Raw genomic sequence first — 16,892 nt, forward strand, 5'->3', positions numbered from 1 at the left:
TGTCTAGTAGCCTCTTAAACTTCACTAGTGTATCTGCCTCCACCACTGACTCAGGCAGTGCATTCCACGCACCAACCATTCTCTGAGTAAAAAACCTTCCTCTAATATCCCCCTTGAACTTCCCACCCCTTACCTTAAAGCCATGTCCTCTTGTATTGAGCAGCGGTGTCCTGGGGAAGAGGCGCTGGCTATCCACTCTATCTATTCCTCTTAATATCTTGTATACCTCTATCATGTCTTCTCTCACCCTCCTCTCCAGACAGTAAAGCCCTAGCTCCCTTAATCTGTGATCATAATGCATACTCTCTAAACCAGGCAGCATCCTGGTAAATCTCCTCTGTACCCTTTCCAATGCTTCCACATCCTTCCTATAGTGAGGCCACCAGAACTGGACACAGTACTCCAAGTGTGGCCTAATCTGAGTTTTATAGAGCTGCATCATTACATCACGACTCTTAAACTCTATCCCTCGACTTATGAAAGCTAACACCCCATAAGCTTTCTTAACTACCCTATCTACCTGTGAAGCAACTTTCAGGGATCTGTGGACATGTACCCCCAGATCCCTCTGCTCCTCCACACTACCAAGTATCCTGCCATTTATTTTGTACTCTGCCTTGGAGTTTGTCCTTCCAAAGTGTACCACTTCACACTTCTCCGGGTTGAACTCCATCTGCCACTTCTCAGACCACTTCTGCATCCTATCAATGTCTCTCTCTGTAATCTTCGACAATCCTCTACACTATCTACAACACCACCAACCTTTGTGTCGTCTGCAAACTTGCCAACCCACCTTTCTAACCCCACATCCATGTCGTTAACAAAAATCACGAAAAGTAGAGGTCCCAGAACCGATCCTTATGGGACACCACTAGTCACAACCCTCCAATCCGAATGTACTCCCTCCACCACCATCCTCTGCTTTCTGCAGGCAAGCCAATTCTGAATACACCTGGCCAAACTTCCCCGGATCCTTTGCCTTCTGACTTTCTGAATAAGCCTACCGTGTGGAACCTTGTCAGATACCTTACTAAAATCCATGTAGATCACATCCACTGCACTACCCTCATCTATATGCCCGGTCACCTCCTCAAAGAACTCTATTGGGCTTGTTAGACATGATCTGCCCTTCACAAAGCCATGCTGTCCCTGATCAGACCATGATTCTCTAAATGCCTATAGATCCTATCTCTAAGAATCTTTTCCAGCAGCTTTCCCACCACAGACATAAGGCTTAGTGGTCTATAATTACCCGGACTATCCCTACTACCCTTTTTGAACAAGGGGACAACAGTCGCCTCCCTCCAATCCTCCGGTACCATTCCCGTGGACAACGAGGACATAAAGATCCTAGCCAGAGGCTCAGCAATCTCTTCCCTTGCCTCGTGGAGCAGCCTGGGGAATATTCCATCAGGCCCCAGGGACTTAACCGTCCTAATGTATTTTAACAACTCCAACACCTCCTCTACCTTAATATCGCCATGCTCCAGAATATGTCCTCACCATCATCAAGTTCCCTCTCATTGGTGAATACTGAAGAGAAGTATTCATTGAGGACCTTGCTCACTTCCACAGCCTCCAGGCACATCTTCCCACCTTTATCTCTAATCCATCCTACCTTCACTCCTGTCATCCTTTTGTTTTTCACATAATTGAAGAATGCCTTGGGGTTTTCCTTTACCCTACTTGCCAAGGCCTTCTCACGCCCCCTTCTTTCTCTCCTCAGTCCTTTCTTAAGCTCCTTTCTTGTTACCCTATACTCCTCAATAGACCCATCTGATCCTTGCTTCCTAAACCTCATGCATGCTGCCTTCTTCCACCTGACTAGATTCTCCACCTCACTTGTCACCTGTGGTTCCTTCACCCTACCATTCTTTGTTTTCCTCACCGGGACAAATTTATCCCTAACATCCTGCAAGAGATCCCTAAACGTCGACCACATGTCCATAGTACATTTCCCTGCAAAACCATCATCCCAATTCACACCCGCAAGTTCTAGCCTTATAGCCTCATAATTTGCTCTTCCCCAATTAAAAATTTTCCTGTCCTCTCTGATTCTATCCTTTTCCATAATAATGTTAAAAGCCAGGGAGCGATGGTCACTGTCCCCCAGATGCTCACCCACTGAGAGATCTGTGACCTGACCCGGTTCGTTACCTAATACTAGATCTAGTATGGCATTCCCCTATTCCCCCTAGTGACTTTTCACAGTAACTTTGACTGTGGAATGATTGTTGGTGCCTGATAGGGTGGTTCAACCATCTCAGAAACTGCTGATCTGGGACCTTCACTTGTAACAGTCTCTGTTACTGAGAATAATGCAGAAAAACAAAAAAAAAACATCCAGTGAGTGAAAATGCCTTATTACTATAGAATACTTTCCCCAAAGCGCTGGTTCAAAATTCCACCCCACTCTCCAAGACAGTGCCAAATTTGGATTTTGCTGCACTAAGGACAACATAATAGGTTTTTATTTTGTACTTACCAATTATTCTACCTATCTATCTGGTTAGCCTATTCAAAGGTAAGCCAGATGATTTAACGATGAGAAATATGAAAACAGCAAAGTCTAGGGACTTTCATCCTTCTCCGCATACACCAGGATACATTTAGCTGTACTGATATGCTTACCCTTAGTAATGCCTTCCCCTTGGTTAAGCTGAGCAAACAGCTGGGAACGAGCTTCATCCTTGGGTGTTTCTGACGATAGGACAGGAGGGGGTCCAGGAGGGGGAGGAGGTGGAGCCAGTGGACAAGCACTAGAAGATGGTGCAGATGTTGACAGACCCTGGGGGTTTAAAAAAAAAGACAGACCTTTAGTTGTAATTATGATTTTGATCACATTGACCTCTGGGCATGTAGTTACCATGTAGGCACCAACCATCAACTGTAGCGTAGTGGTTAGCACAACCGTTTACAGTGCAGGCGACCTGGGTTCAATTTCCGTTGCTGCCTGTAAGGAGTTTGTACGTTCTCCCCGTGACCATGTGGGTTTCCTCTGGGGGCTCTGGTTTCTTTCCACAGTTGGTAGGTTAATTGGTCATTGTATACTTCCTGTGATTAGGCTTGAGTTAAATCGGGGATTGGTGGGCGGCGTGGCTCAAATAAATAAATATTATCTACCCTGTATCTCAATAAATAAATATCAACAAATCTCTTGCAATCTGTACGTAATTTAAAACATACTGCCTGAGAAGAAATTATGCATGCAATGGCTGAAGATTGTCTTTATAGAAATATGTACTTGCTGGAATGATCACTGATCTTTTCCATACAGAATTGAAATCAACTATCTGGTTGAAACTTAAATAGTTTGTACATTAACTAGAAGTGAAGAACCACAAGTGCTGATTGGAAGCCAACGATTATCAAGTATAAACACCAGACACCAATAAGGAACTGCATTTGCCGTTCATGCTGCCGACAGCAGATGACGGCATTTTCAAGCAGAGACTTGCTGGAATTTGGAGTCTGATCCAATATTACACCCTCTGCTGGCGACAAGTCACACTTCTGGACAGCAAAAACAGCCAACGCGGTTTGCCAATAAAACAGACAAATCTTTATAAAAGAGTCCAAACTAGGAAATTGAAAATAAGATGCACAAGCTTCATATAAATCTTATAGAGAGAGCAAACATTGGAAGGAAAAAGTAGGACTAAGCAGAAATGATGAAAGTAGAAAAAGGAAAAATTTACTTAAAAAGACTGAAGGTTGAATCTCACTTGGGAAAACAGATTTTCACACAAGCTATTTGACAGTAATTACCATATAAAGAAATAATTTTAAAATTATAGAACTTCAATGCATCAAACCTATGATATGTAGATAGAATAGCTTCTTTGCAGCACATTTCCAAAGCAGCAGGTCAAGTTGGGCAGCAACTCTGCAGGTGATTACTTTAGTAGTTGTCCAGTTTATCCTGTAGATAAGCACTGACTGCAAAATTCAGTTTTTCTGCCGAGGCAGATAACTGGATTCACGATTTATGTGGGAGGTGATTTTAAACATAGGCATGAGTTGGAAGTGAAACCTTTTGAGTTTTGACTTCAGAGACCAGCCTGTTTCTAATTTTGATGAAGGTGGGTCAGGCAACAAGCATTAGCAATGCCCAATGGGCGAGGTGAAAATAGAACCAAAAGAGGCACACAATGTCTCTGCCGAACACAATGCCATATTAAAATAAACTTCTTCTGCTGGTGTGTGATCTACAGCCCTCTATTTCCTGCATATTTACATGTCTATTTAAAAGCCTCTTAAAAGCTACTATTGTATCTCCTTACACGACTACCTTTGGCAGCTGTTCCAGACAGACATCTACCACTGTGTGGGAAAAATAAACTTGCCTCACATAACTACTTTAAATGTTCCCCCTCTCACCTTGAAACACGCCCTTAAAATATGCCAGTATAATGTAACAGCAAGGATGCTCTAGGTTGTTAAATGCAGCAGTCAGAAACTTAATTCCTGCCAAAGAAACCTGTATCCAGGGGTCCAATCAAAGGCAGGCCCTTTACAAATCAATTTAATTTCAGGCCAGCATATTTATGGTTGCGTGGTGGGGGTGGAGATATGCCTACAAGAAGGCTTTTTAGAGCAGTTTGTCATTGACCCTACTAGGGGATCAGCTATGCTGGATTGGGTGTTATGTAATGAACCGGAGGTGATAGAGAGCTTTGGGTAAAAGAACCCTTAAGGGAAAGTGATCACAGTATGACTGAGTTCAACTTGGAATTTGATAGGGAGAAAAAAAATCTAACGTAGCAGTATTTCAGCGGAGTAAAGGAACTTGCAGAGGTACGAGAGAGGAGTTGGCCTAAGTAAACTGGAAGGAGGTGCTGGCAGGGATGACAGCAGAGCAGCAATGGCGTGAGTTTCTGGGAAAAATGATGAAGGCGCAGGATAGATGTATTCCAAAAATGAAGAAGTACTCAAACAGCAAAGTAGTACAACTGTGGCTGACATGGAAAGTCAGAGCCACTGTAAAAGCAAAAGAGAGGACATACAACAATGCAAAAATTAGCGGGAAGATAGAGGATTGGGAAGCTTTTAAAAACCTACAGAGAGCAACTAAAAGAATCATTAGGAGGAAAAAGATGAGATATGAAAGCAAGCTAGCAAACAATATCTTTTTTAAGAATAAAAAAAATAAAAGAGACACGAGAGTAGATATAGGACTGCTAGAAAATGAGGCCAGAGGAATAATAACAGGGAACAAGGACATGGTAGGTGAACTAAATAAGTATTTTGCATCAGCCTTCACAGTGGAGAACACTAGCACTATGCCAGATGTTGAAGGGTGTGAGGGAAGAGAAGTGAGTTCAGTTACTATTACAAGGGAGAAGGTGCTCAAAAAGTTGAAAGACCTAAGAGTGCACAAGTCACCCATATCAGATTAACTGCACCCCAAGTTTCTGAAAGAGATAGCGGTAGAGATTGTGGAGGCATTAGTAATGATCTTTTATTGGGCTCTGGCATGGTGCCAGAGGACTGGAAAATTGCAAATGTCGCTCCACTCTTCAAGAAAGGAGGGAGGCAGCAGAAAATAAACTACAGACCACAGCGATTGGGAAGATATTGGAGTCAGTTGTCAAGGATGAGGTTTTGGAGTATTTAGTGATAAAGGACAAGATAGGACAAAGTCAGTATGGTTTCCTCAAGGGAAAATCTTGCCTAACAAACCTTTTGGAATTCTTTGAGGAGATTGCAAGTAAGATAGATAAAGAGGATGCAGTGGATGTTGTGTATTTGGATTTTCAGAAGGCCTTTGACAAGATGACACACGAGGCTGCTTACCAAATTAAGGGCCCTTGATATTACAGGAGAGTTACTGGCATGGTTAAGAGCATTGACCGATTGGTAGGAGGCAGCGAGTGGGAATAAAAGGACCCTTTTCTGGTTGGCTTTCAGTGACTAGTGGAGTTCCGCAGGGTTCGGTGTTGGGACCACTTCTTTTTATGCTGTATATCAATGATTTAGATGATGGAATAAATGGATCAGTTGCCAAGTTTGCAGATGATACAAAGATTGGTGGAGGGGCAGGTAGTGTTGAGGAAACAAGAAAGCTGCAGAAGGACTTAGACAGATTAGGAGAACGGGCAAGAACACGGTAAATGAAATACATTGTTGGAGAATGCATGGTCATGCACTTTGGTAGTAGAAATAAATGTGCAGACTGTTTTCTAAACAGGGAGAAAATCCAGGAATCTGAGATGCAGAGGGACTTGAGAGTCCTTGAGCAGAAAAACCTAAAGGTTAACTTGCAGGTTGAGTCAGTGGTGAGGAAGGCAAATGCCATGTTAGCATTCATTTCAAGAGGTCCAGAATACAAGAACAGGGATGTGATGCTGAGGCTTTATAAGGCACTGGTGAGGCCTCACCTTGAGTATTGTGAACAGTTTTGGGCTTCTCATCTAAGAAAAGATGTGCTGGCATTGGAGAGGGTCTAGAGGAGAAGAGGTTCACAAGGATGATTCCAGGAATGAAAGCGTTATCATACAAGGAACTTTTGATGGCTCTGGGTCTGTATTTGCTAGAATTTAGAAGGATAAGTGCGATCTCACTGAAACCTTTCTAATGTTGAAAGGCCTAGACAGAGTAGATGTGGAAAGGATGTTTCCCATGGTGGGGGAGTCTAGGACAAGAGGGCACAGCCTCAAGGCAGAGGGGCTTTGGGTGCATTTAAGGCAGAGCTTGATAGATTCTTGACTGGATTAAGGGGAGGAGGCCAGGGAGTGGGGCTGAGGAGGGGAAAAAGATGAGTAATGATTGAATGGCAAAGCAGACTCAATGGGCCAAATGGCTTAATTCTGCTCCTATGTCTTCCGGTCTCTACCAAAGGAGGTGTAAGGCGCTCCTTCCCTCTGCTAGCCTGCTGGTCACCCTTGGGCAAGGTGTAGCACCCACTTAGCCCACCCCCGATCAGGGTCACCTGAAGCCACGGGAGCAGGTGGTGGATGGTCGTATGAGCAGCTAGTGCATATCTCAAGTCCTGGTTATGCAACTCCTGATGCCAGACAGACAATCTCTGAAGAGTATTGATAATGGCTGGGGTCACCAGTCTTGTAAAGCCACACTGCCCAGAAGGCAACAGCAAACCACTTCCGTCGAAAAATTTGCCAAGAACAATCATGGTCATGGAAAGACCATGATCACCCACATCATATGACATAGCACATAACGAACAAACGATATTTGTGATGGAATGCAAGTTTTATTAAATCTTATATAAATTACTTCATTTTATTACTGTGCACAACTATTTTCTGGGTCTACAATCTGGGTAGAGAGGTAAAGGTCTCTCGAAATCTCTTCATGCCCAAAGCTGCTACTTCTGGCCCACTGTTCTGTCAAAAAATCCAAACGACAAAGGGAACTGGGCTTCTTCTCGGTGTCAAAACTAATTTAAAACTGACGTACACTGGGCATTAGGCAAACTAACCACCGGTCTATCAGTAGCAAATGCCCAGTCTGTTTTTGTTTCCCTGGGAGTTAGCACATAGGAAGCAGTCATCAAGCTGTCCGTCACCGGCTCCTGAAAAACCCTGATGCGTGGAAATCAGAGCTCGGTGCCTGGGGCCGAGAAACAATTGAAGGCCCTGATAGAAAGAATAGCTGGGGCTTATCAGGCGACTGTGTACCGTCATCTGCAAAAGCTGTGGCTTTACAGGATTACCTCAGCTGTTTGTGTCTGTAACAGCTGTTCACCAGATTAATCTCAATGCTCACAGACGCTGTCAGTTAATTTGTTATTTGTAAGAATTTCAGGAGCCCCCCCTCCCACAAAGGGAAAGACTAGACCCAATGTGCTCCTCATCCAGTATATATTCTGGGATATGTGCAGCATTCAATACAAAAGCAAATTATTAATTAAGGGACTCCTTTGGAATTGCTCTCCCTAACAGGGTCAACAAAACACACAAGCAACAACTGATACAAGCACGGAGGCCTTTTCCTCCTCAGGTTGCGTGAGCTAGAACTGGAGGTTGTAGGTTTAGGGTAACAAGTGAAATATTTAAGGGGAGCCTGAGGGGGACCTAAGCGAGTGTGGAACAAGCTGCCAGCAGAAGTGGTGGATGTGATGGAACATTTAGGAGAAGTTTAGACAGGTACATGGATGAGAGAGTTATGGAGGGATATGGTTGAATTGCAGAGAAATGGAAAGAAGGGACTAGGCAGAAAAACAGCTTGGCATGGACTAGATGGGCTGAAGGGCCTGTTTCTGTGTAGTGCTCCATGACTATGACACCACCTGACCCAACACATGCAATGAAGTTATTTTCAGCAGATATTTACATTTTCTTCTCTCCACAACCCTCCACCCCCGCCCTCCACACAACCTCTGTCCCACCCATGGTGGCATTGCGAAAGTCAAGACTGCATCTTCATCATTGCACAAGGTGCATACACTGAGGAAGCACATCGGTCTTCCTATTCCTTATCCCACCAGAGTCATGACGTTAAAGGCAAGAGCATCACAAAGCTCTCAAGTGAATGAAGTTAGCGGTTGGGACAGCCAAGCTAACTCCACAAGATGTAAATATAGCTGCAAAAATGTAAATGTCTTGAGTAAAGATATTTGGCTCCTTTTACAGTAGACAATATTTTGCAGTTACCCCTCTCCAAAAACACAAGAAAACAGGGGTAGGAGTTGGCCACCAGGTCCCTCAAGCCCGCTCTGCCATTCAATATGATCAAAGCTGATCTACACAGGCCTCTACTCCTCTTCTGTGCCTGTTCCTCATAGCCCTCAATTCACTACTCTTTCAAATATTTATCTCCACCACCTTTAGGGACAAAGAATTCCATCAATTCATTTCTCTCCGAGGAGAAATCTCAATGCGCACTAGATTTAAATGACCACCCCCTTCGTTTGCAGCTATGCACCCTTGTTTAAGAGCCCCCCCCAACTAGCTAAAACATCTCAACCACTAACTTGCAAAGCCCCCTTAAGATATTATATGTTTGAATATGATAAACCCTCATTCTTCTAAGCCCCAGGAAGCCAACACAACTCAGGATTCCCCTCTCACATACCCGGGGCTCACAGAAGTTCAAAACATAAAATGATTTGCAAGTTCTGCAGATAGTTTGGTAGTATTAATGTTGGTGATACTATAACCTTCACAATGCATCCTAGCAGGGTGTAAAATTTAGCACAGGCTCCATTTATACTTACTTTTATTTCTGAGCACCAGAGACCGGCTCAAAGCAAGTACTTTCATAAATTAAGAAAGTGTTTGATGCAGCTGGGATACCACATATCAACCAGCTGAAGAGCACCATGTTTTATGACAACTCAGTGCACTGGGTTACCTATCAGACCAACCTTGTCTGTTTTATTTTTCTTCTGTGGAAGGGATCCAGCCATAGAATCCAAGTTATCATTTGATCTGAAAGACCACATAATTTGGTCAGAAATAGTGAGTGAGCAATGTTCTATGCTGAACTTCCAACATTACAATTTACATACTTGGCTGGTTCGAACACCTTCAGTTATATACATTGATTGCAGGCCACATTTTGTTCCCGTTATTAGTAACACGAGGGTATACCAGCCATATGGAATATCAAATACAAAATAAGTTCTTGCATTGATATAGGGCTAGTAATTTGGATGCACTTCACTATTTCAAAAATGAAACCAGTTTACAATATTTTTTGTCAACTCTTGCCATACTGGATTACACATCAGTCAATGACGCATTATCTGCATCAGATATTTATGAACAAAATTCCCTCGCTGATGCTAGGGAAGTCGGGTTATGCTTTTCTGACAAGCATTTGCCATTGGGCACCCTTAGAATATCAATACTTTAATGGTGCAGCTTCCTGAACTGATGTCAGACCAGGACTGGGAGTCCTTCCCTTTCTCACACTCACCCCCCAGCCCTAGGTGTACTGACCAAGTACAGCTTCCCAACAGCAATCTCACCCCACATTCTCTATGGCCTTCAAAATCTGCTATGACACGATCTTTAGATTCTGTACCCAATTGAAGCCCTGAACTGATCTGCATCTTGTACCCTGACTAATGTCCTGATCCAACAATGAAACATAATTGAGGCAATGACTCTGTCTCCTGCCCTCCCTCACCCTCCACTCCCTCACTGTCACAGCCCCTGAGGTGGTCTGCTCCAGTGGCATGGTGCATTGGACAAGGGAAGTTCTGTGATGGGCACTTGGGAGCAGATATCTGGTTGTTACCTCCAGGGGAAAACATGCACTGTCCAATGAACAAGAATCTTTTGGCCCGCCTGCCTGGGGCAATGAATTTCATGTTGCTACGCTTTTAGCATATTAAACATCAAGGAAGTTTTTAATAAAATACCAACACAAAACCAAATAAGAGAGTTGTGGATTATGTGACCAAAAGTAATGACAAAGAGGTGGAGTTCAAAGAGAATCTTAAACGGAAAGGAAGATATTGCTACATCAAGAGGCTTGTACAACCTCAGTCAGTAAGTAATGCTTTACCTTTCTCACCATGACTGGTCTTTCATTGTTTCTGGGTTGTGGGTGATTTGAGTTAAATTCAACAGACCCTCTGCAACAGGATGGCAGTAGTGGTTCCACCGATGGTTATTGTTTTCATTGCAAAGCATCTCCCCAACACCAATCTCATCCATACTTCCTGCTGGCCTCTCAAATCTTCCCAGATAGGAGGCAGCTTTCTGAGTTCAGCATTTACTGGTCTGTTTATTAGGAACATTCCCCAGCAGTGATCCAATAACACGAGTGAACAGTTCCATTCAAAGCTCACCTATTCTACACAAGCCCAACTTATACAACTTAAAAGGAGAGATGTATCATGCTACAGGTATGGAGACCCCAGGATATCAGACTCGTCACTCTATTAAAACCTCTAATTAACTGTTTGCAATTTTTGACTCAGCCATATCCCTTCCTCATTCACAATCACTGAACTGCCAGCCACTACCCTACCAAATGGGAACCTGCCTACCGAATCTTGCACAACTCTCCCACCACGCCCACACACCAGCTCCAGGTCGATATATGACACTGGCATATCCCAGGCCCTGGGACCCCATCCAGTCCTGGAAACTGAACCTCACTCTACCAGATCATTGACCAAAGCCCAGACCCTACCTTTCAAATCGAGACCCACAGCTCACATTCAAGCTCCCACCCTGAGTCCTGTCCTTTTGATCCTGGCACAACTACTCTTCTGCTCCGCTCTTCTCTCTGACCCCACAAGCATTTCCCCCAAGTAAGCAAGACTTGCCTGATTTTCTATAAACTGTGCAAGAACAAGGCCCATTCAGTACACCTTGGTCCTCATGCACTGCGGAACATCTCAGTAGCAGGCCTGAAAAGTCGATGGCTCCATACGCCGGCGCAGTTAGAGGTGGACCTATACAGGCACATGTGAGCCCTCGATACTCTGAGCAACAGACACCTTCACATCTATCCATTTCTGTCGCCTGACTCCAGTTGGAGCCTAGCTGAGTCTATTCTGAGTTTTCCCAGCATTATGCAGGAGTGCCCCCTCTCTGCACCCACACAAAGTGAGATGACACAACCAGGGATTCTATCCCAATTATTTCAATTACAATTATTTCGCTCAGAAATAACTTTTAGAAATTGTACTGCTGCATTTTCACAAGTTATTATTTATATTTTAAAAATTATTTATGTTGACTTAAAGAGTTTCGAAAATATCTCAATGTTTCTGGAATCATCCAAGTGGCTTTCGTATACCGAGTTTTCATCTTGATTCCTGGTGCTTTTGGAAAATTATATTCTTTCAGACAAACAGGGGCCTAGCACTTTCACCCACACACACACTGAGCAGGTGTAGAGCGACGCTAGACATAGATCTTTTGTTAAGCCACTTCTTCAGTGAAAACAAAATAAAGTGAGTGCACACTCTGTCCCATTATGAGACCACCTGTTTTAATTGAGCACATCAGCCAGTGACATACAAGCCTTGCAAGTTAACAGCTGAACAGCAGCCGACTACTTTTTTTGGGGCTATAAAAGGACTTTGGAGAGCAAACAAAGAATTGCTCAGTAGGAGTTATTTACCAGGAATATAAACTCTTCATCAGCATCTGTTGTGTATTGTCAGGTCCCCAGGTGTTCATAACCACATTAACTTTATACAATTAGCAATATCCAGCATCTCAATGTGGGCTACTGGTTGGTTGTTTCTTTTACAGGGCACTGGACTATTTTACTAAAGTATCTTTGCACAGAATAGATTGTTCACTAAAATCCGTCAGGAAATTCACTGCATACGAATAACAGCTGAAAAGTATGAACAAACAATAGTAGAAAAGTAAGGAAACTGTATTTGTATATCGCTGCTGTTAGTGTTCTGTTAATGCCTTCATTATCACAGGTTCCCTGCTCTCAATATTCTTGTAATTTGATTATATGTTTTTCAAATGATGCCGATGGCAATATACGCTGTGACAAGATGGAAAACTCTCCCTCCGGAGGCAATGCAAAGATTGTGAAATGAGCAGTGAAATTTGTGAAATCCACAAAAGAGAAAGAGTGTCTGAAATGAAATGGCAGTTCAGCAATATTTAGTAAGGAGTATCACGTTTATATGATAGTTTTCATGTCCTCAGATTGGCCCAAAGTGCTCTGTCAGTAACAAATTGCCACTGAGGCACAGTCACTGCTTGCAAGTGCATCAGCCATTCTTCCTCAAAACCCCACAAGGAAATCAGAGACCAGTTAATTACTTCCCATGATACTGGATTGGGACAGTCATTGGTTGGATAGCCAGGAATTTTCCATCTCATTCTTTGAAGTGCTACTTCTATTGAGGAAAAAACAACCATATGCTCATCTCATCTGTTCTTCAGCATCTCCAGTGATGCTCCACTCTGAATTTTGCACCGAAAAACAACCACAGGATGTGTCAACCAGGTACAGAAGTTCACATTTTGAAGTAAATTTATCAAAGTGTGTGCATGCCACCATATACTAGCCTAGAGTCCACCCTACCTGCATACAGACTCAGCCTAAAGAGCAAGGCTCCAGAGATCAAGACAACTAAGAGGTGGTCACGGAAGGCTGAGAAATGGTTACAGGATTGCCTCGAGTCAGTGGACTGGGCCACGTTCAGGGATTTAGCTGAGGACCTGAATGACTATAGCAGGGTCATTACAGTCTTTATTACAACAGCTGTGGATGAGTGCGTCCCCACGAAATCGTACACGCTTTTCCTCATCAGAAGCCCTGGATGAACAATGAAATCCAGAACCTGCTGAGAGCCAGATCAGAGGCATTCAAGTCTGGAGATCAAGAATGCTACAACAGGTGCAGGTATGATCTCCAGAAAACCATCTCTCGGGTGAAGTAGATTCCGGACTAGACTGGAATCAATGAAGGCTGCTCGACAGCTGTGGTAGGGTTTGAATGCCTTAACCACCTACAGAGTTAAATCTCACAACATAGGGGACAGCAGAGCTTCACTTTCAAATGAGGTCAAATGCCTTCTATGCTCGCTGTGATCACCAGAACATGGAGGAACCACTGCACACCCCCATGTCTCCCGATGATCCTTTGGTTTCTGTACCTGAAGATGACGCGCAGGCTGCCTTTAAGAGAGTGAATCCAAGAAAAGCATCCAGCCTGGATGGAGTACCTGGCTGAGAACTGAAGACCTGTGCCCACCAAACGGCTGGTGTGCTCATGGATATCGTCAATCTCTCGCTCCAGCAGTGTGTGGCACCCACCTGCTTCAAGCAGGCTTCAATCGTACTAGTGCCCAAGAAGAGGGTGGTGACCTGCCACAATGACTATCGCCCAGTGGCACTTACATCCTCAATGACTATCGCCCAGTGGCACTTCCATCCACAATGACTATTGCCCAGTGGCACTTGCATCCACAATGACTATCGCCCAGCGGCACTTCCATCCACAATGACTATCGCCCAGTGGCACTTACATCCACAATGACTATCGCCCAGTGGCACTTACATCCACAATGACTATCGCCCAGTGGCACTTCCATCCACAATGACTATCGCCCAGTGGCACTTGCATCCACAATGACTATTGCCCAGTGGCACTTGCATCCTCAATGACTATCGCCCAGTGGCACTTGCATCCACAATGACTATTGCCCAGTGGCACTTGCATCCACAATGACTATTGCCCAGTGGCACTTCCATCCACAATGACTATTGCCCAGTGGCACTTCCATCCACAATGACTATCGCCCAGTGGCACTTGCATCCACAATGACTATCGCCCAGTGGCACTTCCATCCACAATGACTATCGCCCAGTGGCACTTGCATCCACAATGACTATCGCCCAGTGGCACTTCCATCCACAATGACTATTGCCCAGTGGCACTTCCATCCACAATGACTATTGCCCAGTGGCACTTGCATCCACAATGACTATTGCCCAGTGGCACTTGCATCCACAATGACTATTGCCCAGTGGCACTTCCATCCACAATGACTATTGCCCAGTGGCACTTCCATCCACAATGACTATCGCCCAGTGGCACTTCCATCCACAATGACTATTGCCCAGTGGCACTTCCATCCACAATGACTATTGCCCAGTGGCACTTGCATCCACAATGACTATTGCCCAGTGGCACTTGCATCCACAATGACTATCGCCCAGCGGCACTTCCATCCACAATGACTATTGCCCAGTGGCACTTGCATCCACAATGACTATTGCCCAGTGGCACTTGCATCCACAATGACTATCGCCCAGCGGCACTTCCATCCACAATGACTATCGCCCAGTGGCACTTACATCCACAATGACTATCGCCCAGTGGCACTTACATCCACAATGACTATCGCCCAGTGGCACTTCCATCCACAATGACTATCGCCCAGTGGCACTTGCATCCACAATGACTATTGCCCAGTGGCACTTGCATCCTCAATGACTATCGCCCAGTGGCACTTGCATCCACAATGACTATTGCCCAGTGGCACTTGCATCCACAATGACTATTGCCCAGTGGCACTTCCATCCACAATGACTATTGCCCAGTGGCACTTCCATCCACAATGACTATCGCCCAGTGGCACTTGCATCCACAATGACTATCGCCCAGTGGCACTTCCATCCACAATGACTATCGCCCAGTGGCACTTGCATCCACAATGACTATCGCCCAGTGGCACTTCCATCCACAATGACTATTGCCCAGTGGCACTTCCATCCACAATGACTATTGCCCAGTGGCACTTGCATCCACAATGACTATTGCCCAGTGGCACTTGCATCCACAATGACTATTGCCCAGTGGCACTTCCATCCACAATGACTATTGCCCAGTGGCACTTCCATCCACAATGACTATCGCCCAGTGGCACTTCCATCCACAATGACTATTGCCCAGTGGCACTTCCATCCACAATGACTATTGCCCAGTGGCACTTGCATCCACAATGACTATTGCCCAGTGGCACTTGCATCCACAATGACTATCGCCCAGCGGCACTTCCATCCACAATGACTATCGCCCAGTGGCACTTGCATCCACAATGACTATCGCCCAGTGGCACTTCCATCCACAATGACTATCGCCCAGTGGCACTTCCATCCACAATGACTATTGCCCAGTGGCACTTGCATCCACAATGACTATTGCCCAGTGCACTTCCATCCACAATGACTATTGCCCAGTGGCACTTCCATCCACAATGACTATTGCCCAGTGGCACTTGCATCCACAATGACTATTGCCCAGTGGCACTTGCATCCACAATGACTATTGCCCAGTGGCACTTCCATCCACAATGACTATTGCCCAGTGGCACTTCCATCCACAATGACTATCGCCCAGTGGCACTTCCATCCACAATGACTATTGCCCAGTGGCACTTGCATCCACAATGACTATTGCCCAGTGGCACTTGCATCCACAATGACTATTGCCCAGTGGCACTTGCATCCACAATGACTATTGCCCAGTGGCACTTCCATCCACAATGACTATTGCCCAGTGGCACTTCCATCCACAATGACTATTGCCCAGTGGCACTTGCATCCACAATGACTATTGCCCAGTGGCACTTGCATCCACAATGACTATTGCCCAGTGGCACTTGCATCCACAATGACTATTGCCCAGTGGCACTTGCATCCACAATGACTATTGCCCAGTGGCACTTGCATCCACAATGACTATTGCCCAGTGGCACTTGCATCCACAATGACTATTGCCCAGTGGCACTTGCATCCACAATGACTATCGCCCAGCGGCACTTCCATCCACAATGACTATCGCCCAGTGGCACTTACATCCACAATGACTATCGCCCAGTGGCACTTACATCCACAATGACTATCGCCCAGTGGCACTTCCATCCACAATGACTATCGCCCAGTGGCACTTGCATCCACAATGACTATTGCCCAGTGGCACTTGCATCCTCAATGACTATCGCCCAGTGGCACTTGCATCCACAATGACTATTGCCCAGTGGCACTTGCATCCACAATGACTATTGCCCAGTGGCACTTCCATCCACAATGACTATTGCCCAGTGGCACTTCCATCCACAATGACTATCGCCCAGTGGCACTTGCATCCACAATGACTATCGCCCAGTGGCACTTCCATCCACAATGACTATCGCCCAGTGGCACTTGCATCCACAATGACTATCGCCCAGTGGCACTTCCATCCACAATGACTATTGCCCAGTGGCACTTCCATCCACAATGACTATTGCCCAGTGGCACTTGCATCCACAATGACTATTGCCCAGTGGCACTTGCATCCACAATGACTATTGCCCAGTGGCACTTCCATCCACAATGACTATTGCCCAGTGGCACTTCCATCCACAATGACTATCGCCCAGTGGCACTTCCATCCACAATGACTATTGCCCAGTGGCACTTCCATCCACAATGACTATTGCCCAG

The 16,892-nt window shown here is 45.1% G+C and overlaps 1 protein-coding gene across 2 annotated transcripts in view; it reads right to left on the reverse strand.

Moving 5' to 3' along the window:
• The window catches only part of LOC134358030 (adenylyl cyclase-associated protein 2-like), a 199,508-nt gene that overhangs the window by 21,391 nt on the left and 161,225 nt on the right, over nt 1–16,892 (reverse strand). For both annotated transcript variants that reach the window (XM_063069902.1, XM_063069903.1), the window contains exon 8: nt 2,632–2,788. In XM_063069902.1, the coding sequence (XP_062925972.1) occupies nt 2,632–2,788 (157 nt within the window). The remainder of the gene's footprint in view (nt 1–2,631; nt 2,789–16,892) is intronic.

The sequence above is a fragment of the Mobula hypostoma genome, chromosome 17 (genome assembly GCF_963921235.1).
Source record: "Mobula hypostoma chromosome 17, sMobHyp1.1, whole genome shotgun sequence".
In the NCBI taxonomy this organism is placed as follows: domain Eukaryota; kingdom Metazoa; phylum Chordata; class Chondrichthyes; order Myliobatiformes; family Myliobatidae; genus Mobula; species Mobula hypostoma.